Source organism: Lemur catta, chromosome 3 (genome assembly GCF_020740605.2).
Source record: "Lemur catta isolate mLemCat1 chromosome 3, mLemCat1.pri, whole genome shotgun sequence".
NCBI lineage: Eukaryota > Metazoa > Chordata > Mammalia > Primates > Lemuridae > Lemur > Lemur catta.
The window spans coordinates 46,621,448-46,649,366 of NC_059130.1; the positions used below are offsets into that span (position 1 = coordinate 46,621,448).

The following is a 27,919-nucleotide window of genomic DNA, read 5'->3' on the forward strand; positions in this document are numbered from 1 at the left end:
TTGATGAAGAATATACTTCTGTCAGTCACATTCTGGTTACTTCTGATAGAAATACCTCTTCACTCCCTGCCACCTATGTTGGGTTCCATAGATACATCTGGGGCTCAGTAGGCATGTCTATACCTCACTACTACATCTCTGAAATTAAAAAAGAGAAAAAGAAATAAAAAGCACAAGACCAGTGGGAAAGAAGAAATGAGGACAAAAGCTTCCTAGAGGAGGCAATCCCTTAGCTGAGTCTTTTTTTTTCTTTTTGAGACAGAGTCTCGCTCTGTTGCCCAGGCTAGAGTGAGTGCCGTAGCGTCAGCCTAGCTCACAGCAACCTCAGACTCCTGGGCTCAGGCGATCCTCCTGCCTCAGCCTCCCGAGTAGCTGGGACTACAGGCATGCGCCACCATGCCCGGCTAATTTTTTCCATATATATTTTTAGTTGGCCAGATCATTTCTTTCTATTTTTAGTAGAGACAGGGTCTCGCTCTTGCTCAGGCTCGTCTCGAACTCCTGACCTTTAACAATCCACCCGCCTCGGCCTCCCAGAGTGCTAGGATTACAGGCGTGAGCCACTGCGCCTGGCCTTAACTGAGTCTTAAAGAATAAAGTACAGGTGAAGCAGGTCAACACCCCAGGAAGGGTCATCCTGGCCAAGGAGAACACCAGCTCAACAGTCATAGGACCATGAAGCCTTAATGTCAGAGGGGTCTCCTAGGGTCACAAGTTGCCTCTCTTATAAAGTCTACAGGAACTGGATATACCATTCATTTCTGTCCACACATTCCTAACATGGAAAGAACTCGTTACCATCTAAGGAACCCTACAGGAATAGAAATCAGGAGGGTCTGAAGGCTAGGCTTCCTAGCAGGATGGCACACCTGACAAGGTGAGTTTAGCTTCACCTTGTTGTAGTAAGCACTCAACATCTTGGATGTAACCAGTTACTTGTGCCTGATGGAAGGACCAGCACCTAGCCAGAGTTTCCAGAATATGGAGTGAGACTAAGAAGTATAATATATAAGCCCTCATGCGATAGGCCCAGAAAGCTACTTGGAGGACCTGACAGGATCCTTACCAAAATCAGTCAGTTTCCTTGTCAACTGGGTGCCTTTGTAGGTATTTGAAAGTCTAGAAAGCTTGTTTGTCCCTCCAACTAGGAGGATCTCCTGCTCTGAAATACCTTCAAAATTCTAAGAAAAAGTGAACCTCAATCTGTAATTCCAAAATTCAAATTCTTAGTCAAGTGTAAAGGTAGAACAAAGACACAAAAATTTACCCCCTATACAATCTTTCTGAGAAAACTATTATAGAACGTGCTTCAGGAAAAAGGAAAGTAGACAACATGAGATCCAGGAAAGTCAGGGCTCCAACTGAGGAGTATGAAGAAAAGTCCTAGCATCAGAACTAGCGCTAAGAACCACCAGTTCAGATTGGAAAGGAGAAATGAATAGAATTCATAAGATGTTTTGCTCTGTTGTGATTTTGAAAAAATTTAAAATTGCTTGGCACAACTTTTTGGGGGGGGAGGGAGGAAGGTGGCATTATCTTTTCCCAAATGCATAGTAAACTATGCAGATAAAAAAAGGCAATTAACTCTAGGAAAAACAAAGAGAGGTTCAACAAAGGAAACAGTCATAGTCCACTACGAAGCTCAACAGTAAACAATATTTACATAGTAATAATGTGCACATTATTTGGTTGGACCAAAAATTATGATATAACTATATTGGGAAGCCAAGGGGAGTGATGGTGATAGCAAGACACAAGAGCTAAATCCTATCTATGACAACCAGGAGGCAATAGAAAAATGTCCAAAATTGATAAATTAAAAAATACCATATAAATAAGGTATTTAGAAATATGGCAGTAAAAATATCAGTATAATTTGCTTAGAGGTTTCCCCCTTTGAGAGTGGGTCTGGGGATACAGAAAGGTGGGACAGGTGACTGATATTTTTTATTGTTAGAATTCAACACTTCTTGATATTTTTAAATATCAAATATTTATAGTATTTGAAAAAAAATGAAAACTAATTTTAAAAGATATACATTTAGACAAAAAAATAACAGTATATTTTAATTATAATTATTTTACATGTGTTTTTCTCTCTCATTCTATTGTGAATCCTAAAGGTAAAATCTTTTTTCATAAATTATGATATATTTCAAAAATAGAAAACAACAAAAATACTGTAACACACAGCCATGCACCTAACTATTCAGATTTAACATATTTTTACTTCCTTCTCTCACGTTTACTTAAATTAAGTACCTTCACTCTCAAAGAAAAAGAAAACAATACATAAAGTCCAAAGGCTGGGTGTGGTGGTCCACATCTGCAAACCCCAACACTTTAGGAGGCTGAGGCAGGAGGATTGCTTGAGGCCAGGAGTTAGAGACCAGCCTGGACAATATAGTGAGACTCCACCTCTAAAAAAATTTTTTTTATCAATTAGGCAGGCATGGTGGCTTGCACCTATAGTCCCAGCTACACAGGAAGGTGAGGTGGGAGGATAGCTTGAGCACAGGAGCTCATTGCTGCAGTGAGCTATGACTGTGCCACTGCACTCCATCCTGGGTGACAGAGTAAGACCTTGTCTCTAAAAAATAAATAAATAGAGTCCTAGCTCTCAACCTCTGGAGAGGGAAACCATGTATTTAAAAAAAAAAAAAGTACATCGATTAACCACATCTATTTATATAGAAATATTTACCATATCTATCTATATATATTTCCTACATAATATTTGTTTGTCATAAGTAATAAAGTACAGGTAAGCATGGAAAAATATTAAAACCACCTATATATTTACCATCAGAAGCAAGACACATTAACATTTTGGCACAGAGTCTTCCACAATTCCCCTGTGCTATACACACTCTCCTCCAACATATTAATACTTCTTCCTTACAAAAAGAGATGTATCATACACATATGCTGCTTTGTAACTTACTTTTTTCACTTAAAAATATATTATGGAAGTTTTTTCAGGACAAATAAAAAAGACCTCTACATCATATTTTATGGCTCCATAGAATTCCATCATCTAGATATGCCAAATTTTACTGTTAAATATTTAACCAATACCCTAGGTCAGGCTCTTCTCTGTCTTTTATCACTATAAACAACCTCAACAAAGATCCTTCTATACACATATAGTTTTTGAACACCGTCCTATTATTGCCTTAAGACAAATTCATAGAAGTGGAATTCATCTTAAAGTCATCTTCTACATATTATCAAATTGTCCTCCAAAAAGCCTGTACCATTTTAAATTCCAGCTAGCAATGCTTAAGAGCTTTTTATTCCCTAAATGCATGCCAATATTGCATACATTTCTTTAATACATTGATAGGCATCCATAGCATCTCATCATTTAAATGTGTTTCATTTATCACTAAAGAAGTAAAACATTTTTTATTTTTACCAGCCATGAGGGTTCCCATATTGTTTTATTTGTATTTTCAAGTTGATTTTTAAGAATTCTTTACACACACACACACACACACACACAAAACCTTCACTTGCATATGTCCCAAATATTCCCATCTAGTTGATCACTGTGAGGAGAATGAATTGGAGAAGGTCAAGACTAGAGGGCGTATTTAAGTGTCTATGCAGTGGTCTGATGAGAGGCATAGATTGGATCAGGGTATGCGCAACTATGTAGAAGTCTGCATTTGGGGAAAGGGGAAGAAGGGACAAAGATCTAGACATGCAGTATAGGTCTGAAGAAATCTACTAAAGGCATAAATCATTTTTTTATCTAAACCAATCTTCCCTTATTTTGTTTCTGTGGCTATTGTATAAAGTTTGAGGTATTTTTAGGACTAAGAGGTATAGAACATACAAACCATAAAATTCTCAGTAAGTGATAGTCTTCAAACTCTTGACAAAAATAGTTATACAGTGTTATTCAAATACACAATGTTATTCAAAACACATGTACATTAAACTACAGAATTAAGAAACTGAAATGCTATGTTAAAAAGGACTTTGGCCTCTTGGAGTACTGTCTAGGATACACAGACATGAATATAACCAAGCCTTATATTTATCAGGGGACTGATCCTATAATCCATACCAGGCCATAAGAGCCTATGGGGAAAAATGCTGTTTTTATACTGTGAGGCATAAATCAATCTCATGAACTGGTGGGCCAGGGACAGCTTGAAGACTTTTCTCATCAGGTGCCATTAAGCCTCCTTCTTTAAACCAGATTCATTCCTCATGATGACTAATAACACAATCACAAATGGCAAATGTGGAGAACCCAACCTAGGCCTCTCTTCTGCTCTTAAGCTCCCACCCTTCTCCCTACAAAATACCAGGGCAGATTCTCTGTTGCCCTGAGCTGGTAAAGGGAGGTAGATTCCCTGGAATCTGCTGAAAAGAAACAAAATCGCATGACTGTCAGGGGCACGGATGAAGATGCCCAGTCCAGGGAAGATGTAATATCTTTGTCCCCCATAGGAAAGGGGTCTGCACTCAGAACCCCCCAACTGCCCTTTGGAGGATCTAAGCCTCAACACTCTTCCTTATGGATCCTAGACTGCCCTACGTAAAGGCAGGAAAGTGACAGCAAACTAAAATACTGTACCTACAGAAGTACAATTTTTAAGGACATACTTATTTACAGATAGTGACTTAGTGTAAGAATAAATAATAGCATAAAGAATGAAGACTTGTTTTATTCCACAACTAGTTCTCTCTATATAGATAAGATGAAAACCAAAATAAAATATATAATTGTGTCCATAGATTTCAGTTGGATGAAGTAATTATTAACCAACACATAAATACAATTGTGGCAGAGTAAGCTACAAGGGGGAGGCTGTGGAAAGTGCCATTAAGAAAAGATCCATTAGATAGAATATAGCACACTGGGGAATAAAGATGGAAGAGTCATAATAGAAAAATGACATAAATAGAGGGTTGAAATGGAAACGGGTAAAAATAGAAGTCAAAGAATTGGAAGATAAAGATGGAAATGGAATTTTTAGCAGACTTAAATGACTTGACTAGGAAAGGGGGCTGGGTCATCTCTAAAGTTCTTTTCAGCTCTCAGATGTCGAACCTATGAAATGTAAAAGTTGGGGAAAGGCAAAGATGTCATCTCTGTCATAAGCTGCTTCTAACCAATAGAAAGTATGGATTTACCAGAGCCCCCCAAATCTCCCTTCTGCCTGTCTTTTTGCTGCCAGTGGTTGGGACCTTTACCCTCCCCGACGACTAACTCCCAGGCCTTCCGGCCCCAGCCCCACAGACACCACAGCCAAAGTGGTCTTCCCAAATCATGACTCTGTGTGCTGTCACTCCCTGTTTAATAGCCTCTGGCGGATCCCAGCAGTATTCAGACTGGAGCTGGAATGCCTGCATTGCCGTAAGAGGAGAAAGCGAGGTGCTTAAAAGCAAGGCCTTTGGGATTTAATTTTTACTTCATAGATTTTTCTAAGACATACCCTGCTTATGAGTACTTGATAGATTCTATAAATCACAATCTCTCAAAGATGTAATTAAAACACTGCATTCTTGTCTACCTGATTGTCGATTTATGTGAACTTGGCTGAACATTAGTAGCACCTGTATCTAATTAATATCTCTAAGTCAAGAACATCTACTGATTCGTATGCTAATATTGGACTAGAGCCCTACAGTAGAAAAAGTAAAGGTAAAAATTGTAATTCCAGGAGAAATTTATTAGGAGAGGCTGGCTAAGGTTTTGCTCAGAATTACTGTATGTAATGTACTAAAGCCACATGGAGGCCTCCCAGGAGGGCGGCTGAGTACAAACTCTGGAGCCAGAACACCCAGGTTCAAATGACAGCTCCACCATGTACTTGGTGACCTGGGGCAGATGGCTTCACTTTCATTACCTCGGTGACATCTTCTGTAAATGGGCCTAGTAACAGTGCCTAATTCATACAGCTATTGTGAAAATTAAAAGAGTTAATTAACATAAAGTGCTTAGAACAGTCTTGGCACGTAGTACATTCTATTAATATTTAGGCAGCTGTTGCACACTAAGATCCTCATTTACTCTTTGCACTTTAAATAAAGTACTTTAAATTCCATCTTCTTAAAGCCATTTTTTAATAACCCCAATCCATAATGGACCCTTAGGCCCCTGAATGTCAAAATGAGCGCTTATTACTGGTACTATTTTGTATTTGAACACATATTGCCCTTGTGTTTCTTGGATTTTACCAGTTTTGTGTCTCTGTCCTTGGTTTTTGTTCTGGTTTTTTTTCCCTTTGGGTTTTTTTTTTTCTCTAAAACCATAAGCCTTCTTCATTCATTCACGTAATAGTTTATCAAGGCCCTCAGAGGCCAGGAATAGAATCATGATGAAGACAAATAGAAGCCTTTGCCTTTGCCTTTATAGAGCATATCCCCTAGCAGGGAAGACGAGATAAGGACCGTGGAGAAAAAGTACAGCGCAAGGTAGAAACAGGGAGCACGGAACAGGGAGCCTAACCTAGACCCACAGGATGGGCCGTGTATATTTCACAGTGCCTAGCCCAGCACTGAAGACCAGGCTCAAAAGAGTTTATGCCTCTATTTTAAAAAGCTTTCTCATAACTCATTAAATTCATTAAAGCCACAACCTAATCCATTACTGTGACCTGCATCATTCTTGCTGCTGTTTTCCTTTTACCTACTTCTTAAACACTGAAAAACTGTATATTCAAATTCTCCAAATCAGGTAATTATAGAGCTTCCTAGTTACTAATCACAAGAAAATTCCTGTAGGCCTAGAGAGAAAAAAATAATTTAGAATCTCTGCTTTTAATCTTTTATTTTTTTTTTAAAAAGGCAACTTTTAGACAGAATACTGCCTTTTTGTACTTTCTGTATGTACAAATTAAATAAATCTAGAACCACCATGGGCTTTTACCCTGAACATTGGTATGGAACTTGAAACACATTAAATCTTTACAGCATCCTCAACTTATTTTTCCACTTGCAATTTATAAGAACAATAAAGGTATCATTAACTCTATTAAGTCTAATTTTGAGTAAACTAATTTCCCATATTCACGTACATTTCATAGCTGGCACCAGATAAGCATGGCAAGAAAAGAGTTTGTAAGAGTTACTTGCACAAAGCATTAACTAGCTAAAGCAGTCCAAAAGCCACATACATCTCACTGTGTAAAATATTAACTGTACCATCATTCTCTGGCAGCTCTGAATTCTTTCATTTCTGTCCTCTAATTTTAGAAACAATAGCATTTCAATGGCTAAGGCTAAAATAATTATGGGGGAGTTTGTGCTATGATCTGAATATTTGTGTCCCCCCCCCCCAAATTCATGTTGAAATCTCAGCTCCCAAGGCGATGGTACTAAGAGGTGGGGTTTTTGGGAGGTGACTGGATCATGAGGCAGAGCCCTCAAGAATGGAATTAATGACCTTATAAAAGAGAACTGAGGGAGCTTGTTTGCCCCTTTTGCAATGTGAGGATGTAGCAAGAAAGTGCCATCTATGAACCAGTGAGCAGGTCCTTCCCTTATCAGACACTGAATCTGCTGGTGCCTTGATCTTTATCTTCCTAGCCTCCAGAACTATGAAAAATAAATTTCTGTTGTTTATAAGCCACCCAATCTACAGTGTTTTGTTGTAGCAGCCAAAATAGACTAAGATGGAAGGAGAGAGCACAGTAGACTCCAACATCTGAATTAACTTATATTTAAAGAAACATTTTAAATTTCAATCATATTGCATTCCTTACCCTCCCAGTGATAAATAAATGTTAATTATTATTCAGTTCAACAAATTTGGGTCTAAAAAATATGAGAATGAAATGTTCTTTGGCCATTATTAAAAGGCCAAAAAACAATAGATGTTGGCAAGGATGTGGAGAAAAGGGAATGCTTATACACTGTTGGTGAGATTATGAATTAGTACAACCTCTATAGAAAATAGTGTGGAGATTTTTCAAAGAACTAAAAACAGATCTATCAGTCAATCCAGCAGTTCCACTACTGGGTATCTACCCAAAGGAAAAGAAGTCATTACATCAAAAAGGTACCTACACTCTTATTTATCACAACACTATTTACAATAGCAAAGATACAGAATCAAACGAAGTGTCCATCAACCAATGACTGGATAAAGAAAATGTGCTATATATACATGAAATACTACTCAGCCATAAAAAAGAACAAAAAACCACGTCTTTTGCAGTAATGTGGATGGAACTGGATGCCTTTATCTTAAGCAAAATAACTCAGAAACAGTAAAACAAATACCATATGTTCTCACTAATAAGTGGGAGCTAAATAATTTGTACACATGGACATAGAGAGTGGAATAATAGATGCTGGAGACCTGGAAGGGAGGTGTGGGATGAGAAACTATTAAAACCTAGTGGGTACTATGTACACTAATCGGGTGAGGGTCACACAGAAAGCCCAGACTTCACCACTACACAATAGATCTATTTAACACATCTGCATATGTACTCCATAAATCTATAAAAAAATTTTAAAAGAATGAAATATTCTAACGACCAGATGTTAATTTCATACAGATCATGATATAGAAAGTACTATGTTCCTGCAAGGTAAAATGTTTCTCCAATAGAGGGATAAACTTTTATGTTTGTTTTTTCAGAGTTCATAACTCAAAGGCCTGTTTTACTTGAACTCAACCTAGGAAGGAAATACTGACCAGAGCAAGAAAAATTGTTCTTTCTCAGCTATATTATCACATTAAAATGTTAGCTCAAATTCTTTTTGTTTGCTTTTATTATAAGCCAGGTTATAATACAGAGACAAGAAAAGTCATCAAAGGCTCTGAACATCAACATAACCTTGGCTACAATTTGCATTTTGTCAGGACAGACGACTCAAACAAGTAAACTTAGCCACTTCATCAGTGGCTGTCCTGGAGAACATACCACACGGTTTAAAAATCAGTCTTTCAGTAGTCTCCATCCTGTGTCCTTGAAGAACTCATTCTCCTGATCTCCAACCACTCTTTTTTTGCTAAAAGAAATTGGTTTGGAATGCCAATCACTGACCTGAAAGAGTTATGATGCATTCCTTCCATTCTGGGTTCCCTGAGGGCTAAGCTGGAGGCACAGTATCTTTTTAAGGCCTTTGTCCAGGTCTAAAGGGTCACTGTCTCATAGAATGTAAATCTACACTTGCCGCTTAAATATTTTTAACTTTTTTTTTTTTTGCTCTTTTAGGGATATACAAATATAAACAAAATATAAACCAGGTGCTTACCTTTATCTCAGGCATAATTTAGTAGGAAGAACTAAACTAGGAATTGAATGACCAGCTGTCAAAGTAGAGCCAGTATTAAACAACTCCGGGACCTTGGGCAAATAAATTTTCTGGGACCCCTGTTTCTTAACTGTACAAGACAGCAACTAGAACAAATGATTTCAAAGTTGCTTCTAGTTTCAAAAATGCTCATAATCCTAATTCTTAGTAAGTCACTTCTGTTTTTATTCAGAGGTAGCAGGGTATAATAGAAAAAATACAAGTTTGAAATCAGATAGACATGGATTGAATCATGTTTTACATTGAGTAATATGTAATTTCCTTACTATAAAATGGAGACAATATAACTTAACTCACCAGGTAGTTATGAAGATTAAATCAAGAAATATATACCAACTATTTAAAGTGGTTCACCATACAGCCTTAGTTTTTTTCAGAAAAAATGTTGCCCTTAATTGTTTTCAACTCTGCATTTACTTTAGAAATCAGCATGAATTTGAGGCTTTCAAAGTACCACTTGTGGTATGTACTATTTCTTCAACTGTCACATTAAATTTTTCTTCTTGATATCTACTTTCATTTTCAAGTAAAAAGTTTGCTTTTCTATTTCCTTTCTGTAAATATTCTCCAAACCAAAGGAGCCTCCTTTATACTTTTCTCCTTAAATTACATCTTTTTTCTTTTTAAGGGTAATTGATTTCTTTGCTCCACTTCTTGCTGATCTGGTCCTCTCAGCATCTCAGAGAAAAGATACTGCTGTGTTACATGTCTTCAACTGGGAAACAAATGCAGAATGTTAGACTTAAGGAGATAGAATCTTCCTGGGGAAAACTCACCTCTCCAAATCTTTCCATGTTTTGTATTTTAGATAAGTTTCCACCAATAGACATATCATCTAAGCTAGAAAGAATTTTATTAATACTTCCTTCACTGGATGGTCTATTTTTCAGTTTGGATCGGAAAATGTCTCCTTGGACCCACAATGATGCTTGCTTTCTGTAAAAAAGAGAGAAAACAAGGTAATCTTTAACATAAACTACTATCATCTCCTCAAAAGTATAGTGTTTTAAAAAGAAAATGATTAGCAGATAAATATTTACAAATCAAAGATTATGAAATCTTAGAATAAAGAAAAATAAAGTAACTTTCAAAAAGTCAAAATAAAGTTCTATCTTAAACACAAATATCCATCTTCCAGTATTTGTCTACATAACATGCATGGGTTGACTGCTGAGGCCCTCAGATGCTTAGAACAGTTTCCACAGCAGTGAAGACCATGAGCCCTTTGTCTTAAATATGCATTTCAAGTCTGTAAGGTATTTCTCAAACAGCAATTTGATATGTCTGTTTATAAAAACAGAGGAAATGAATTGGACTCAAAAATGTAGGTGAGAGAACTTGAGTTAAACAGTTTATTACCCTAAAAAGTACTAAACACCTACTTGTGTATGGCACCATGAAAGGCCCTCAACACCTAACTTTAGAAACCCACTCTTATAATCTAAAGGCAAAGATTATAGCCTCAATTAGATAGTCCTTTGGGAAACGAAAATGTGTTTGAAGTTCATCTATAAGCTTTCATTCAATAAGGCACAATCACAACTATTGTCAAAGTTATAAAAGAGAATTTAAAATATATAAGCAAAATGACAATCTGGGGCTTCAATTTTTATTGATGGGGTCACCTTCATACATCTCTTTTAAGATAAATTACTCCACAGAACAGTTCTATCCCTATTGTATACCACACTGTACAGAGTGGAATTAAACTAAAAATATGGTGGTTCACCATGAGGAATATCAATATCCAAAGAAATAACAGCATTATCAAGGAGATGGCACCAATGAGAATACAGATTTCTTTTTTAAAGCAACAGATAGACCAAGTAATACTTCCTCTCAAAGGTTCCACATATCACATAAAATCTAGGTCAAAACATGAGGAGAAAAACCAACAAACAAAACCCTCCCTGAATGTTTCATTGGGCCATCAGGAAAAGAATCCATCTCTCCCATTAAACAAAATTTATTCTCAAATCGGAATTTTATGGTTTATGGTTAAATGCTGTAGAAAGTCTTGAAGAAAAGGTTAACCTTTAAATTACAGCAAAATTTTACATGTGATGTTCCAACCATACAATTCCACATCTAGGTATCACCTACAGAAATACACACTGTATACGAAATACAAAAATGCTTGTTGCAATATTATTTGCAACAGTAAGATACTGGAGACACCCTAATCAAAAACCAAGTTATTAAATTCCAGTAAACCCATTCTGTGAAATATTATGAAGCCACTAAAAAGCCTAGGACAGACCTACATGTGGCAACAGGGAATGGTGGCCATGAAATAAAGAATGAATGAGTGAAAAATACAAGTGACAGAGTTTGGAAAGTGTGATTTCCATTTTTGTTCAAAAAAAGGCAAGGGGGGGGATGTTACAATGTTAACAAAAAGGTCACAGTTATATAGAAGAATGTACACCAAAATATTAATTAGTTACCCCCCAAGAATAGTGATAAGGGAAACTTTCACTTTCTACTGCATAATGTCTAAACTATTAGACTTTTTTTAAACAATGTGCCTCATTTACTTTCATAAAATGAAATGATCTAAAAAAAATAAGGATCAAAGCAGAACAAAATTAGATAAGTATGAAAAAGAACCTTTAAAGTTGCTATCATAAAAGATAGACAAGACATCACTATATTTTTTAAACAATAGTACTTAAAAGGCACCTTTAGAAGTCAGTAGAATAAGTGTGAAAATGTTAACAGCATGAGGTAGGACTGGGTGGTTGGGGGACTTTTTTTAATACAATTTCTTATCCTACTTCCAAATAAGAGGTAATTTTTTGCTTTTAATTTTTGTCCATTTTCCAATATTTTCCAAATAAAACAAAGATGAAAAAGAAATACCTTTAGATCCAATTTCTGAGACAGCCAGAATAGAGGCTCTAAATGTACAATGTTGTCCACATGTAAGATTAACTTACCATTTCTAACATCATTCTAAAATTGAAACTAGTTTAAATTATCTTAAAAAACTTCCAGTATATTTCTCTAAATAGACTAGATACAAAAACAAAAATCTGGTGAGTTTTTAAATATATGAATAAAATAAAACATCTAGAAATCTACATACACCGGTTCACTAAGGAGCAAGGCAGTACCTGCCTTCTATCACGGCAGAATTTACTTTAGGGAAGCAAACCACCAAGGAGTACTTTCTGAGCTTAGGATATGTAAATTGGTGAGGTTAGCACACCACATAGTCACAGTTAATTTTTCTATAGCAGCTGTAAAAATATGTATTCAAAACACTCTTGTTAACATTTCTCTCCTTTGTAGAAATCTTTATAAAACCATGGAATAGCCTCTCTTATACTTGGCATCTTTAAAAATTTTTGTTTTAATTATTTATGCCTCCAGATTTTCCATTTCATGCTACATCTGGCATAACCCCTTATCTGATGCTTGAATCAATGGTCTTCAAATAGCATTAAACAAGTAGCAGAGTCCTTGACACTGAATGAACAATTCAAAAAATAATTGTTAAATTCATAAAAGAATGCCTTAGACCTCTGGTCAAAACTCCCAGAAATAAAGACCTATTAATAGTATTACAAGGGAGAGAAGATTCAGCTCTGTTACAAACAGTGAGAAATTCAGATAAATGAAACACACAGAAAGGACAGGAATATAAGGATGAAAGAATGAATCTCTATCCCTTAAGAAATTCCCAGTTTAGGATAAGAAGAGTAAATAACTGAAATCCAATATTCTTGTGGGATCAAGATTTGCCCAGGACTTTAGGAGAAGTGGCCCCTAATTCAGTCTGAAGGAATCAAAGAGAAGTTCCCCAAGAATCCAAAAGCATCTGGAAAGATGAGCAGGATTTAGCCAGCAAAGAGTAATGGCAAAGCAAAGAAAACAATGTGGGCTGGAGAAATAGGGATGTCAAAGAACACAGCATGTTTGGGGAAAGGAGTTGTTTCAATCTGTCTGAAGCAGAGGAAATTAGAGAAGTATGCGGGAGGAACCAGCTCATGATGGGCCCTGCATGCCAGCTAAGGAATTTAAATTTGATACCCAAAATGAAGGGAAGACCTTGTAAGGGTCTTTAGGATTAAAAAACAAAGTGGAAACAGAGGCAGGGAAGGAGGACTGAAGAGGCTGAATTTAAAAAAATTCCAATTCCAAAATAAGTTATAAAATAAAAACTCTGATGCTGCTGCCAACCTAAAGATGAAAATTACAAAGTGACAACTTTCACTTGCTTGTTTTAAAAGACTCAATCTGTCCCATCTCTGGAAAGACTTGATTTGAACCTGAATATTAAAGATGAATAAGGTGTCAAAGCTGATTTGTGTGTTGCTAAGCGATGCTGTACGCAAGTGCTTCTTGAGAAAAAGCAGCACTTCACGCAAATGCCTTTTTATTGACAATGAAAACCACGCTAGCTTTTATTGTGGTGTCTATTACTCCTTAAAAGCCTCATCTCATACAAAAGAAGTAAAACACGTAGTTTTTAAGTATTTAGCATTTAAAAATCAAATCTTATGTAACACACCAGCTCAAAGTAAATCCTCCAATAACACAGTGCATTTTCTGAGAGAGTATGAAATATACTGACCCTCTGCTAATAGGACGCATGCTTTAAAATGACAAGAAGAGATTTGTCTTGGTTTGAATAGAGCCTTGAGAGATATAGCCAGTGTTGGGGTAATTGTTTTTGGCTGTATGCTGGACCTGAGTTAGGAGGTCTGGGCTAGCCAGGAACGAGACAAAAGAAAATGACTAAATAATGTGGCTTCATTATGAGCCAAGTTATAGTTGATTCTGATACAGAGCTTTCACAGGTCTTTTTAAAAATCTGCTTTTAACACTCCTCTATTGAAACTCAAGTCAGTTGCACTATTATAAATATTTCTGATTTTAGTCCAGAACACAATGGAGGTCATCATGCAGCTGCTTCTGTTTGTGGCTGACCTCTTTTTCTCACTTAAGTCCAACCTAATCCTACCTCTGCACCATCCTAACTCTTCATCTTCATCACTTCTTCCATCCTGCACACATTTTTCCAGGACAACCCAGCCCTGATCCCAGTGTTCATCCAAAACCATCACTTGGTCATTTTGTATAGAAACCAAACCCACTTTCTAGTTTCACCTAGGCCTCTTCTAGCTATGACTTGAGCACCAATCTGTCCTGTGTACCTTTTACTCCACTATCCCAGGGCTATTATGGAAACAGAGGAAGTTCCTGACCTAAAGAATCGGGCTAATGAAATGTTCTAACTTGTAATTAAAGGAATACAGATCGGAAACAGTAACCAAGATGCAGGGGGTGGGAAGGAGACAGGTACTTAGGGAGTTCTACAGATACTGTGGTACAAGTGGAAGATTTAGCAGGAGGATGCTCAGAAAGAGAATTTCCGAAGGTATAGGGGAAGGCTCTTGATTCTGAAATATACAAGAAAATGAAGCTAGAAGGAAAAATATTAGGGAATTCTTCAAAAGATTCAACTAACTACATCTAATTTATGTATAGAACCCCACAATAAGGGGCTAAGTCATTGGTATGCCATGCCAAAATGCAAACTTGATAACTAAGCCTAATGCATTACTGCTTATAATACTTTTTTCCCATCTCTAACTCTTTTCATATCATTTTATTCAGAGCACAGGAAACAAAACAAACAAAAAACATTCATGGTGAGGATACAGAGAAACTGAACCCCTCATGCATTGTTGATAGGAATGTAAAATGGTGCAGCCACTGTGGAAACAGTTTGGCAATTCCTCAAAAAGTTAAACATAGAACTACCACATGATCCAGTAACTCCACTTCTGGGAATATACCCAAAAGAATTGAAATTAGGACTCAAACAGATACTCATCCATCAATGTTCATAGCTGCATTATTCACAATAGCCGAAAGGTGGAAACAACCCAAATGCCCATCCAAAAATGAATGGATAAACAAAATGTTGTATATACATACAATGGAATATTATTCAGCCTCAAAAAGGAATGAAATTCTCGTATATGTTACAACATGGATGAACTCTGAAAATATTATGCTAAGTGAAATGAGCCAAACACAAAAGGACAAATATTGAATGATTCCACTTACATGAAGTACCTAGAACAGGCAAATTCATAGAGACAGAAAGTAGAACAGAGGTTACCAGGGGTTGTGGGGAGCAGATAATGGGGATTTATTGTTTAATAGATACAAAGTTTCTGATTGGAATTATGAAAAAGTTCTGGAAATAATGATAGCTGCACAACATTGTGAACATACTTAAAGTCACTGAATTGTACACCTAAAAATGGTTAAAATGGTAAGTTTTATGTTACACATATTTTACAATAAAAAATTATTTAAAAATTCAATCTTCTATCTTAATAGTAATTGGCATGATTATTTAATGATAAATTTCTGATGCGACCACTGCCAAAAATTCTGATATATACTTAATTATCCTTAATACTTGAACCCAAAACCATATTAGGATTTTTTTTTTTTGCTTAGCCAATAGTTTCAGTGTTAACTAACTGTCAATAAATGGATCAGATGATGAAAACAGTAAATGTTGCAAAGAAAATAAGAGGCTTCTATAACTGTTACTGCAAAAATGTCACTTGCAATAAATAGTACAAACTTCAATTTATACAATATATCTTTTATTCTAATAAATAAAACAGTATTTTCTATTATGAAATTCTGATTTTTATAATATTTCAGATTTTAATTTCTATATTTTAGCAAAGGCAAACTTTTCAATTAACATAATTATTAAAAAAATTTAATCCACATCCTTTGACCTACTGCATGTATCTAAAAGAAAATCATAAAAGGAAATTGTAGGAATCAGCCCCAAATAAAATGTAAACCATGATTGTTAGACTTTTTCACCCATTCTTCGATTTTCTAAACAGGTTTTCTTCATCTTTTTGGTAATTTCCTGAAATAAAAAGCAATGGTTAGTTAAGCTATTAATTTCTGATCTAGCTCAATTCAATCGTGAAATTTACCAAACACTATCAACACCAAATTGAAATATAGGCCAAACTGATACCTACAGAGTAAGGATGAGCCAAACCCCTTGTTATTGAACATGGTTCAGTGACCAGCAGCACCACATCACCTGGGAGCTTGTTAGGAATGTAGAATCTCAGGCTTCATCTCAGACTTGCTGAATCAGAACTGCATTTGTTAAACCACATTTAACAACATCCCCAAATGGTTCTTATGCTGTTTAAGGTTTGAGAAGCACTGAAGACAACTGAAAACATACTGCTAAGTTAAAATGCTGAAAAATATCCAACTGTGTGAAAGTTAATGAAAACATCTATGATAATAAAGCAATGGGGGAATTTTTGATTTGTGGATTTAAGAATGAAAAAAGTTCAACCATAAAATGGATGCTTCTTAAAGATAGTTTCATTCAAAATGGAAGCTCCGTATTGCAGAGACAGGACTACCTGTAGGGTCCAGATTTAAGCTATATGTGAGTTCTCTCTGTCTCAGGAGGAAATTTAAAATAAAAATGTCATATTGCACCCCATAAGTAAAGGATCTCTGTGAGCTGGAAGTCCCTATGGGAGTCCAACACTAGCCCCTCAATGATCCCTTTATAAGGAATTAAAGCTTTCACAGACCATGATCCAGAGGCCAGCATAGTGTCACACAGTGAACATTCAATAAATAGAATCACCAAATTGTAAAAAGCAGCCTGACTCCACCTTTATACTTCTAAAGGTTGTCTGTGAGTAGGATGAGTTCAAAGTTGGCTCACTAATAAAAAGGCATATCTGTGTATCGCTTTAAGAACCTTGAGGATGTTTGATAGAAGTCACGTTTGGGGTTCAGAATGGTATTTTTGGCTTAAGAACTTTAGCTTTAAGTAAAAGAAAAATACTTGATGGTTGTTTTACAGACAGATCTTTATTTATATTCTAAAAAATTTAAATATAAAATTTCATACTGCAACAAAGGAGAGATCTGGATTTGCCAATACATAAATTCATCAACAACTCCCAAGGATGCTAATAAACATCCCTCTTACTGCCAGTGACTTAAGAGGAATGGTTGTTTGTTTAAGACACAGAAATTACACACCTGGATGTATTCTGGTCCTCAAGGACTAACAGGATATGACAAACCAGCCCTTCTACAGTCACAGATTTGGAATTAACATTATCTAAAAAGCACTGATTGGCTTTTCGCCTCTGAAAGAATACAATCCTTTTAGCTTGTTCAGTCATTTTTGACAGATGACAACCTAACAGAAAACTTTTTTGTCCTCTTATTTCTTTCTTAATGAACACGTTACTTATTCATGCTTTTGCATCATCACTGACTTCACACTTCATCTCCTGTCATTATTCAGTCTTCAAAGCCTTGTATTTGTTTTCCTTGAAATGTCCCTGACCTATCTCTAACTCTTCAGCCCAACTTCTAGCCCCTTTGATAAGTCCCTGTCTCCCTGAGATGGATGATAGCAGTCTCCTTTTTAGCCTCTTTGATTCCAATATTCATTCATCTGATTCATCTTACACACTATTGCAGCCCAATCTTCCTTAAATAACACTTAAATCACACGACTCCCCTACGTCAAATACTCCAAATTAGAAAGTATGATGAATAAGAGTTCAGAATATCCACATTTATCATTAGGATCTGCACATCCTATTGTACATACTATCTACAAAAGCAGATGTATTTGTTTACTATGGATGCTACAAATCATCACCACAAACGCAGCACTTTAAAAGAAGACAGATTTACTTTTTTACAGATGTGTAGTTGGAAGTCTGAAATCAGTTTCACTAAGCTAAAGTTAAGGTGTAGGCAGGGCTGGTTCCTTCTGGGGGCTCTGAGGAAAGAAGCTGTTTCCTTGCCCTTTTCAAATTCCAGGGGCTACCCATGTTCCTTGGCTTATGGCTCCTTCCTCCATCTTCAAACTGTATCAGTCCAATCTCTGTTTCAGTTATAATGCCTTCACCTCTTCCTGTGTCCCTCTTATAAGGACTTTGTGACATACTGGGTCTACCCAAATAATCCAGGATAATCTCCCCACATCATGATCCTTAACCTAATCACTTCTGCAAAGTCCCTTTTTCCATATACAGTAACATTCACAGAAATTATAATATGCACATATGTGGGGGACATTTTTCAGCCTACCACAGCAGATTCCATGCTGCAAATTATAGCCAGACTAATTATCTTAAAACATAAGGCAACAACACCATTTCCAGGAAATGAAATAGATATGCTTTTCCCTATTCTTCTAAGTAAAATTTGAAATCCTATATTTTATATATAAAACAAACATAAGGAGACTCTGAAAAATAAAGAGAAGGAAGACTGATTAGAACTTGAGACCCAAGTAACAACATGGTGGTGAGTTCCTTGGGTTTTGTTTTTGCCTTGCATATTCTGGTCTTGGAGCTGAAGAAGGTGGAAATCCAGAAATGCCAACAGAACTGATTTTTTTTTTTGAAGCCTCAAGAAAAGCTTGCTCTCTCTAGTCAAAGGACCAGAAAAATGGTATCCTAGTAAGACAGAAAACTATTAGACAATAACTGCTCTACTCTAGCCAAACACCATGGGGCAGGGGAAGGGAGCAGAGAGGGAGACTATGGCCCTATCCCATTAAGCCAGCAAAGGCTGAGAGGGGACCCTAGATTTCTACCCCTGCCAGGCTGTAAGGAGGCACCTCTACTCCCTCTCTCCCTCCCCAGAGAAGTGTCAAAGACAGCTGAGTAGAAAGCCAGGTAAATGAGGCCTGGCCCCATTCACCACTTCCACCCCAATCAGGCAGTAGCAGGCACCCCTTCCCTACCAGCTGGAATAATGTCAGAGGAACCTAGCAAAGAGTAAGACTTTCACCACCACCCTTCAGTAACAAGGCCACCCCACCACAACGTCAGTAGAGACCACATGGGGAAGCTGGAGCTCCTACCTCCACCCAGCAGTATTAAGTAGTACCCTGACCTCAGGTATCAACAGAGGCTGAGTGGGGAACCTGGACTTCTGCCTCCATCTGGTAGTAGTAAGGTGGCAACATTCACTTTCCCCCTCCCACCACCTTCCCCTGCTGGAACAGTGTTTAAGTAAGATCCAGAGTCTCACAGTATCCTAGTTAAATGTACAGGTTGCCATTTTCTGACATTGACATCAACTAAATGAAAAGAAGACAATCAGTAAGTGCCAACACCCAGATAAGACAGAGATATATTACATTACAAAGATTTTAAAGTAGCCATGACAAAAATCCTTCAACAAACAATTAAAAACACACATGAAATAACTGACAAAATAAAAGATTTCAGCAAAGAAATAGAAGATACAAAGAAAAACCAAATCAAAATTTTAGAATGCAAAAACACAATAGTTTTATTTAAAATACTTAAAATGCAGTAAGTGAGCTAAACAGCAGAACAAGTAGGAGAGAGAGAATCAATGAACTGGAAAATAGAGCAATAGAAATTACCCAATCTAAATAACAAAGAGACAATACATTGAAAATAAAATGATGAACACAGCCTCAGGGACATGTGAGATTATAACAAAAGATCTAACATTCATATTAACAGAGTTCCAGAAGGAGAGGAGAAAGAGGGCAGAGCTAAAAAGTATTTAAAGAAATAATAGCTGAAAACCTTCCAAATTTGACAAAACATACATCTAAACATTCAAGAAGCTATGTAAACCTCAAAAAACAGTAATCCCAAAGAATCCACACCAAGACCCATATAGCCAAAATACTAAACACAAAGGAAAACCCATGAAAGCAATAAGAAAGAAATGACTCCATACCTATGGGGCGAAAACTTTCAGCAGCAGCAGATTTCTCATCAGAAACCATGGAGGACAGAAGGAAGTGACACAAAACTTTTTAAATGATGAAAGAAAAGAACTGTCAACCCATGGGAATTCAGCAAAAATATCTTTCAAGAATGAAGGGAAATCAAGACATTCTTAGATGAACGAGAACGAAAACGAAAACAATTTGTTGCCAGCAAATCTACTACAAAAGAATCACTAGAGGAAGTTCTCTAAACAGAAAGGAAATGATAAGGGAAGGAACCTTGGAATATTATGAAGGAAGATTACAGTATGCGATAATATAGGTAAATGAAATAGACTTTTTCTTCCCCTTTTAACTTTCAAAATGATGTTTGATGGTTGTGGCAAAAATTTTAACACTGTTGTCGTTTTAAATGTTCATTAATAAAATATTTAGGACAATTACATTATAAATGGGGAGGGTAAAGAGATATAAAGGGAAGTAAGGTTTTATATTTCACTCAAATTGGTAAAATGACAGTATTTTAAACTCTAATAAGTTATATATACAACACACACAGAGATATGCTCAAAATCACTGTAGATATATCAAAATGGAATTCTAGAAAATGTTCAAGTAACATATAGGAAGACAGGAAAAAAACAGAATAGACAGAAAACAAAAAAATAAAATGGCAGAATTAAGCCCCAACATATCAATAATTACATTAAATGTAATGATCTAAATATACCAATTAAAAAGCAGAAATTAAGTGAGTGGATTTAAAACTATGCTCCAACTATATGCTGTCTACAAAGATAATGATATAGGCAAATTGAAAATCCAAAGATATAAAAAGAAATATTATGCAAACATTAATCAAGGGAAAGCAGGACTAGCTATAGGAATAACAAATAAAGTAGACTTTGGAGCACTGAAAATGACCAGGGATAGAGAGTTACATGATATAATGATAAAAGGGTTAATCCACCAAGAAGACATAGCAATCCTACATATGTGCACCAAATAACAGAGCTGTGAAATACATGAAGCAAAACCTGATAGAATCAAAAGGAGAAATAGACAAATTCATAATTACAGTTGGAGACTACAAAACCCCTCTTAATAATTGACAGAACAACTAGACAAAATATCATCAAGGATTCAACAACTCAACAACACCATCAACCAACAGAATCAAATCAATATTTATACAACACTTCACCCAACAACAGGAGAATATACATTCTTTTCAAGTGTCTATGGGACATATACCGAGATAGACTATTTCTTAGGCCATAAAACAAACTTCAACAAATTTAAAATGACTGAAATTATACAGTGTATGTTCTCTAACCACAATGGAGTCAAACTAAAAATCAATAACAATGATAACAGGAAAATCTCCAAACACTTGGAAACTAAGTACCACAATTCAAAATAATCCATGGGTCAAAAAAATTGTCTCAGGGAAATTAAAAAAAAAAATCCATGGGTCAAAAAAGTTGTCTCAGGGAAATTTTTAAAAAATTGAACTGAATGAAAATCAAAATACAATGAAATCAAAATTTGTGGAGCAAGGCTACAAGAGAGAAATGTGTAGCACTAAATGCAAAAATTAGAATAGAACTTGAAAGTCTCAAATCAATAATCTAAGCTCCCACCTCAAGATCCTAGAAAGAGGAAAGCAAAATAAACTCAAAGCAAGCAGAAGTAAATAATAAATATAAAAACATAAATAAATGAAATTTAAAACAAAAAATATAGAGAGAAAATCAATGAAACAAAGAGCTGGTTATTTGAAAAGATCAATAAAACTGATAAACTTCTAGCAATACTGACAAAAAAAGAGAAAAGACACAAATTACTAATATCAGAAATGAAGCCAAGAATATCACTACAGACCCTGTAAACATAAAGGAATAAATTTGGCAATTTAGATGAAATGGGTTAAGTTCTTAGAAAATATTCACACAAACTGCTAATAACTCACCCAATATGAAGTAGAATGTTTACATAGCCCTATATCTATAAAGGAAAGTACATTTATAATTTAAAAACTCCCAAAAAAGAAATCCTTAAGCACAAAGGGTTTCACTGGAGAATTCTACCATTTAAAGAATTAACACTAGTTCTACACAATCTTCTGGAAAATAGACGAGAGAACAACTCCCAATTCATTTTATGAAGGTAGTATTACTCTGACACAAAAACCAGGCAAAAACAGTACCAAAAAACTACAAACTAATATCACTTATGAATACAGACATAAAAAATCTTTGACAAAATATGATCAAACAGAATTTAGCAATATATAAAAACAATTACACACCATAACCAAGTGGGGTTTATTCCAGAGATGCGAGGTTCATTCAATATATGAAAAACAATCAATGTAATCCACCATATTAACAGAAAATCACATGATCATATCAATCAATACAGAAAAAGCATTTGACAAGATGCAACATACACTCATGATAAGAACCCTCAGAAAAAATAGAAATAGGGGTGAACTTCCTCAACTTCATAATGAACATCTACAGAAAACCTCCAATTAGCATTACACTTAATGGTGAATGCCTAGATGCTTTTCCCCCAAGATCAGAAGCAAGACAAGGATGTGTGTTTTCATCACTCTTATTCTCCACAGTGCTGAAAGTTTTAGGCTGTGCAAAAAGGGAAGAAAAAGAAATAAAATGCATACAGATTGGAAATGAAATAAAACTGTCCTATTTGTGGATGACATACTTATATACACAGCAATTTCCAAGAATTTGTGCACACACACACACACATACACACACACACAAAATTCCTAGGTTTCAGGATACAGAGTAAGCATAGAATTGTATTTATCCATACAATTGTATTTATACATACTAGCAATGAACATATGGACATCAAAATTAAAAATATAAAAACCATTTATAATCACTCAAAAAAATTAAGTACTTAGGTATAAATCTAATTTAAAAAGGGACTTATGTCCAGAAAACTATACAATGCTGATGAAAGAAATCAAAGATCTAAATAAATGGAGAAACACATTGTGTTTATAAATTACAAGACTCAACAACAGTAAAGATGTCAATTCTCCCCAAACTGCTACAGGGGTTTAACACATTTTCTGTCAAAATCCCAGCAAGATTGTTTGTAGATATAGACAAAGTTATTCTAAAACTTAAATCAAAAGGAAAAGGAAGTCGCATTGCTAAGACAAATTTGTTAAAAAAGGAGAATGTGGAAGGAATCACTCTTGTGACACTAAAGCTCACCATACACATTGAGTAATCAAGAGAATGTCGGACTGGAGAAAGGAGAGACCCATGGATCAATGGAACAGAATAGAGAACAAAGAAATAGATACACACAAATATACCCAACTGATATTTGATCATGCCATAAAAGCAATTCAATAGAGATATTGCGTTTTCAATAAATGGTGCTGAAGCAACTAGACATTCATAGACCAAAAAAAATTCATTTACCCAAATCTCACACACACAAAAAAATGCAAAATCCATCACAGACTTAAATGTAAACACAAACTATATACTTTTTATAATAAAAATATGAGAAATCATTGGCATCTAGGGCAAAGCAAAGAGACTTAGACTATTAAAAACATGATCTAAAAAAGGAAAAACTGATAAATTGGAATTCATCAAAATTTAAAACTTTTGCTGTACAAAAGACCTTGTTAAGAAAATGAAAAGACAATTTATAGACTGAAAAAAAATTGCAAAACATTTATCAAAGGACTAGTACTAGAATATATAAAGAACTCTTAAAACTCAATAGCATGAAAACAACTCAATAAAAAATGGGCAAACAATTTGAACAGAAACTCCTGCAAAAGGATATCCAAATGGTGAATAAGTACATAAAAAGTTGCTCAACATTATTACTTTTGAGGGAAATGCAAATTAAAACCACAAGAAGATATCATTATCAGAATGGCTAAGATAAAAAATAATAACACCACTAAATGCTGACAAACATGAAAAAAAATACCTTTATTACTCATATATTGCTGGTAAGAATATAAAATGACACAGTCAGTCTGGAGAATAGTTTGACAGTTTTTTAAAAACTAAACATGTACCATATGACCCAGCTATTACATTCTCAGGTACTTATCCCAGAGATATGAAAATTTATGTTCACATAAAAACTTATATACAAACATCCGCATTTTGAAATACTACTCAGCCATAAAAAAAAAACCAAACGATTGATACATGCAACAACCAGGATGAATCTCCAGAGAATTATACTGAGTGAGAAATGCCAAGCCCAAAGGTTATATTCTCTAGGACTGCATCTATACAGCATTCTTGAAATGATAAGATAAAAAAAGGAAGAACAGATTAGCAGTTGTCAGGAGTTAAAGAGGGGATGGGGATGGGAGGGAAGTGAGTGTGGCTATAAAAAGGCAATACGAGGGATCCTGGTAGTGATGGAGATGGTCTGTATCTTGATTGTATCAATGTCAATGTCCTGGTTGTGATATTCTACTATAGTTCTGCAAGATGTTGCATTTGGAGAAAGTGGGTAAAGGGTATGTGGTATCACTCCATATTATTTCTTACAACTGCATGTGAATCTAAAATTATCTCAAAATAAAAATTTTAATTAAAATATATGTGAGTCACACCACATCACTCCTATGTTCAAAACCCTCCACTGACTTCTCATATCACCAAAAGAAAAGCCAAAGTTCTCACAAAAGCGTACAAGATTGAATGATCGGCCCCCGTCACTTGCTGGCCCTCCCCTCCTATTGCTCTCCCTTTGGGCCACAGTGGCCTCCAGCACATTCCCATTCAGACTTGCAGCACTTGTTGTTCCCTTAGTGTGAAACCTTCTCCAAATTATCCATGTGGGAAATGTAAATTAGTACAGCCATCATGGAAAATAGTATGGAGGTTCCTCAAAAAATTATAAATTAAAAGAAAATACCATATGATTCAGCAATCCCACTACTGAGTATATATTCAAAAGAAACGAAATCACTATGTCAAAGACATATCTGCACTCCCAGGTTCACTGCAGCACTATTCACAAGAGCCCAGATATGGAATCAACCAAAGTGTCTATCTCTGGACAAATGGATAAAGAAAATGTGGTATATATACACAGTGGAATACTATTCAGCCTTTTATGAAAAGGAAATCCGGTCATTTGCAACAACATGGATGAACCTGCAGGACATTATGCTAAGAGAATGAAATAAGCTAGGCACAGAAAGACAAACACCGCACAATCTCACTTAGATGTAGAATCTGAAAAAGTTGGTCTCACAGAAGTAGAGAGTAGAATGGAGATTACCAGAGGCTAGGGGAGGGGAGACGAGGGGGGATGAATTGAGATGTTGGTCAAAGAATACAAAATTTCTGTTAGACAGGAGAAATAACTTCAGGAGATTTATTGTACAACATGATGACTATAGTTAATAATGTATACTTGAAAATTGTTAAGAGAGTAGATTTTAAGCATTTCACACACAAAAAATAAGTATGTGAGTTAATACATATGTTAATTAGCTTGATTTAGCCATTCCACTACATACATACATATATATATTTCAGATCATGTTATACACAATAAATGTATACAATTTTTTTATTTGTCAGTAAAAAAGGAAAAAATAAAAGCAATCAAAAATTTTTTAAAATTACCCACCTGATTTGCTCTCACTTCTAAAGATCTTTGCTCAAATGCCTGTTCAATAAGCCCCCTCAGCACCACATATTTAAAACTGCCTTCTCCTCTACCCCTTACTCTTCTCTGCTTTATTTTATTTTTCTGCATAGTACCCGTCATCATCAAAGAAACTATAAAATTTATTCATTTCTATTAATATTTTCTCTTTCCTCTCTCTCTCTTTCTCTCTCATATGTGAGCTCCATGGGTCAGAAATTGATTTTTTACTTTTACTGCAGCTTCTCAAGGGCTTAGAACACTACCTAACATGTAGTGGCTTTCAACAAATATTTGTGGAAGAAAGAAAAGGAGGAAGGGCAGGAGGGAAGAAAGGAGGCATCCCTGCCACCTAGGAGACTATCTCAAAGGTAGCCAAAGAGTGATATGAACAGGGTCAGGTACATTAAAGACCACTGAGAAAAACTTGGAACCTACAGACAATTAAAAAAGCAAAGGTTAAGATGAGAAATAACTATTTAAAAGCTGTTTCATTAGGAACTTAGGGATGCATGTTGAAAGAAGGGTGGATCAGGAATAAACTCTGTCCTCTTCTAAATGGTTTATTTAGAAACATAGGCTTTTATCAACGAGCAAGAGCAATATAACAAGGGCAAAAGGAAAACCATTTTTGCCATAACATGCAGCTTAGGGGAAGGTATGAGGTTATATTTAGAATAGTTAGAGAAAAGCGTGTGAAACAAACTTTCCAGGCGAGATGGCTAGAAATCGTCAGGGCAGGAAATGAATTCTATATACCAGCCTCAAGCAATCAGAAAATAAAACCTAAAAGATTATACCATTTATTAATATAATGCATCCAATAACTTCAAGTAGAAATATATAACATCTTTATACAGAAAAAATAAATAAATCAATAAGTAGATAGATAGATAAAAAAAGCAACAAAGATTTTCTTAAAATCAAAGCTGAAGGATTTAAACTCCCAGAGATTGACTTAGTTTAGAAGTGCAATTATGACATTGAAGTATTGGTGTCAAGTCAGACAAATTAACCAACACAATGGAATACAGAGTCTAGAAACAAACTCACATATATACACACACTTGATTTATGATAAAGGTGACACTTCAGAGCAATGGGAAATAGTCTTTTCAATAAATTTTGCTGTGTCAACTGGATATCCACAAGGGGAAAAAAAAACAACCTTGGCTCCTATCTCACCACATATTTTTTTAAAGTAATTCCTGCTGAATTATTGATCTAAATGTGATAGAAAAATCAATAAAGCTTCTGGGATATAACATAAAATAATATATTCATACTTTGGAGTTGACAGTGATACCTTAGGTAGTACACAGAAAGCATTACCTATAAGGGAAAGATTAATGAAACTAGACTGCAGTGAAACTGTAAAATTCTGTTCAAAAAGACACTACTAAGAGAGTAAAAATGCAAACCACAAGAGCAAGAGAATGTATTTGCGTTAATATAATGGACACTGTACTTATATCCACAGAATATTTAGACGTCTACAAATCAACAATAAAAAGACAATCTGATAGAAAAATATGCAAGAAACATGAAAGGATACTGCATAAAAGAGAATATGAAAATGGCCAATAAATAAATGAAAAGCTGTTCAACCTCATTAGTCATCAGAGAAAAAGCAAATTAAAACTACAAAGCAAATTATCATTACCAAAAAAATCTAATGGCTTGAATTTAAAAGACTGATAAACCAGTTCCGATGAGAACATACACAGGTGTACCTACTTTGGAAAACCTTTTAATTGTACCTGTTAATGCTAAAAGCACACATACCCAACTGTTTCACTCAAGGTATACCTCTAACCGGTAAGTGTATCAAAAGACATGAAACAGCCAATAACTGGAAACAACCTAAATATCCACCAACAGCAGAACTAAAATGTCATACATTCAAACAATGAAATGTTACACAGCAATGAAAATGAACAAGCTATTGCTATACACAACAGCAAAGATAATGTGAGGTAAAAGAAGCTAGACATATATACTGTATGGTTCCATTTATATACGGTTCAAAAACAAGCAAACTCATCTATGGCGTCAGAAGTAAGAATAATGGTTACTTTGGTGGAAGAACTGGGTACTGAATGGAAGAAGACAAAGGAGGGGCTTCCAGATGCTGGTAATGTTCTATTTCTGTATCTAAGGGAGGTTACATGGTAT

At 35.4% G+C, this 27,919-nt stretch overlaps 1 protein-coding gene across 5 annotated transcripts in view; it reads right to left on the reverse strand.

Annotated features, from left to right (window-relative positions):
* CDC14A (cell division cycle 14A) overlaps positions 1 to 27,919 on the reverse strand; it is a 159,163-nt gene that overhangs the window by 25,404 nt on the left and 105,840 nt on the right. For all 5 annotated transcript variants that reach the window (XM_045547439.1, XM_045547437.1, XM_045547436.1 and 2 more), the window contains one exon: positions 10,065 to 10,224. In XM_045547439.1, coding sequence (XP_045403395.1) covers positions 10,065 to 10,224 — 160 coding nt within the window. The remainder of the gene's footprint in view (positions 1 to 10,064; positions 10,225 to 27,919) is intronic.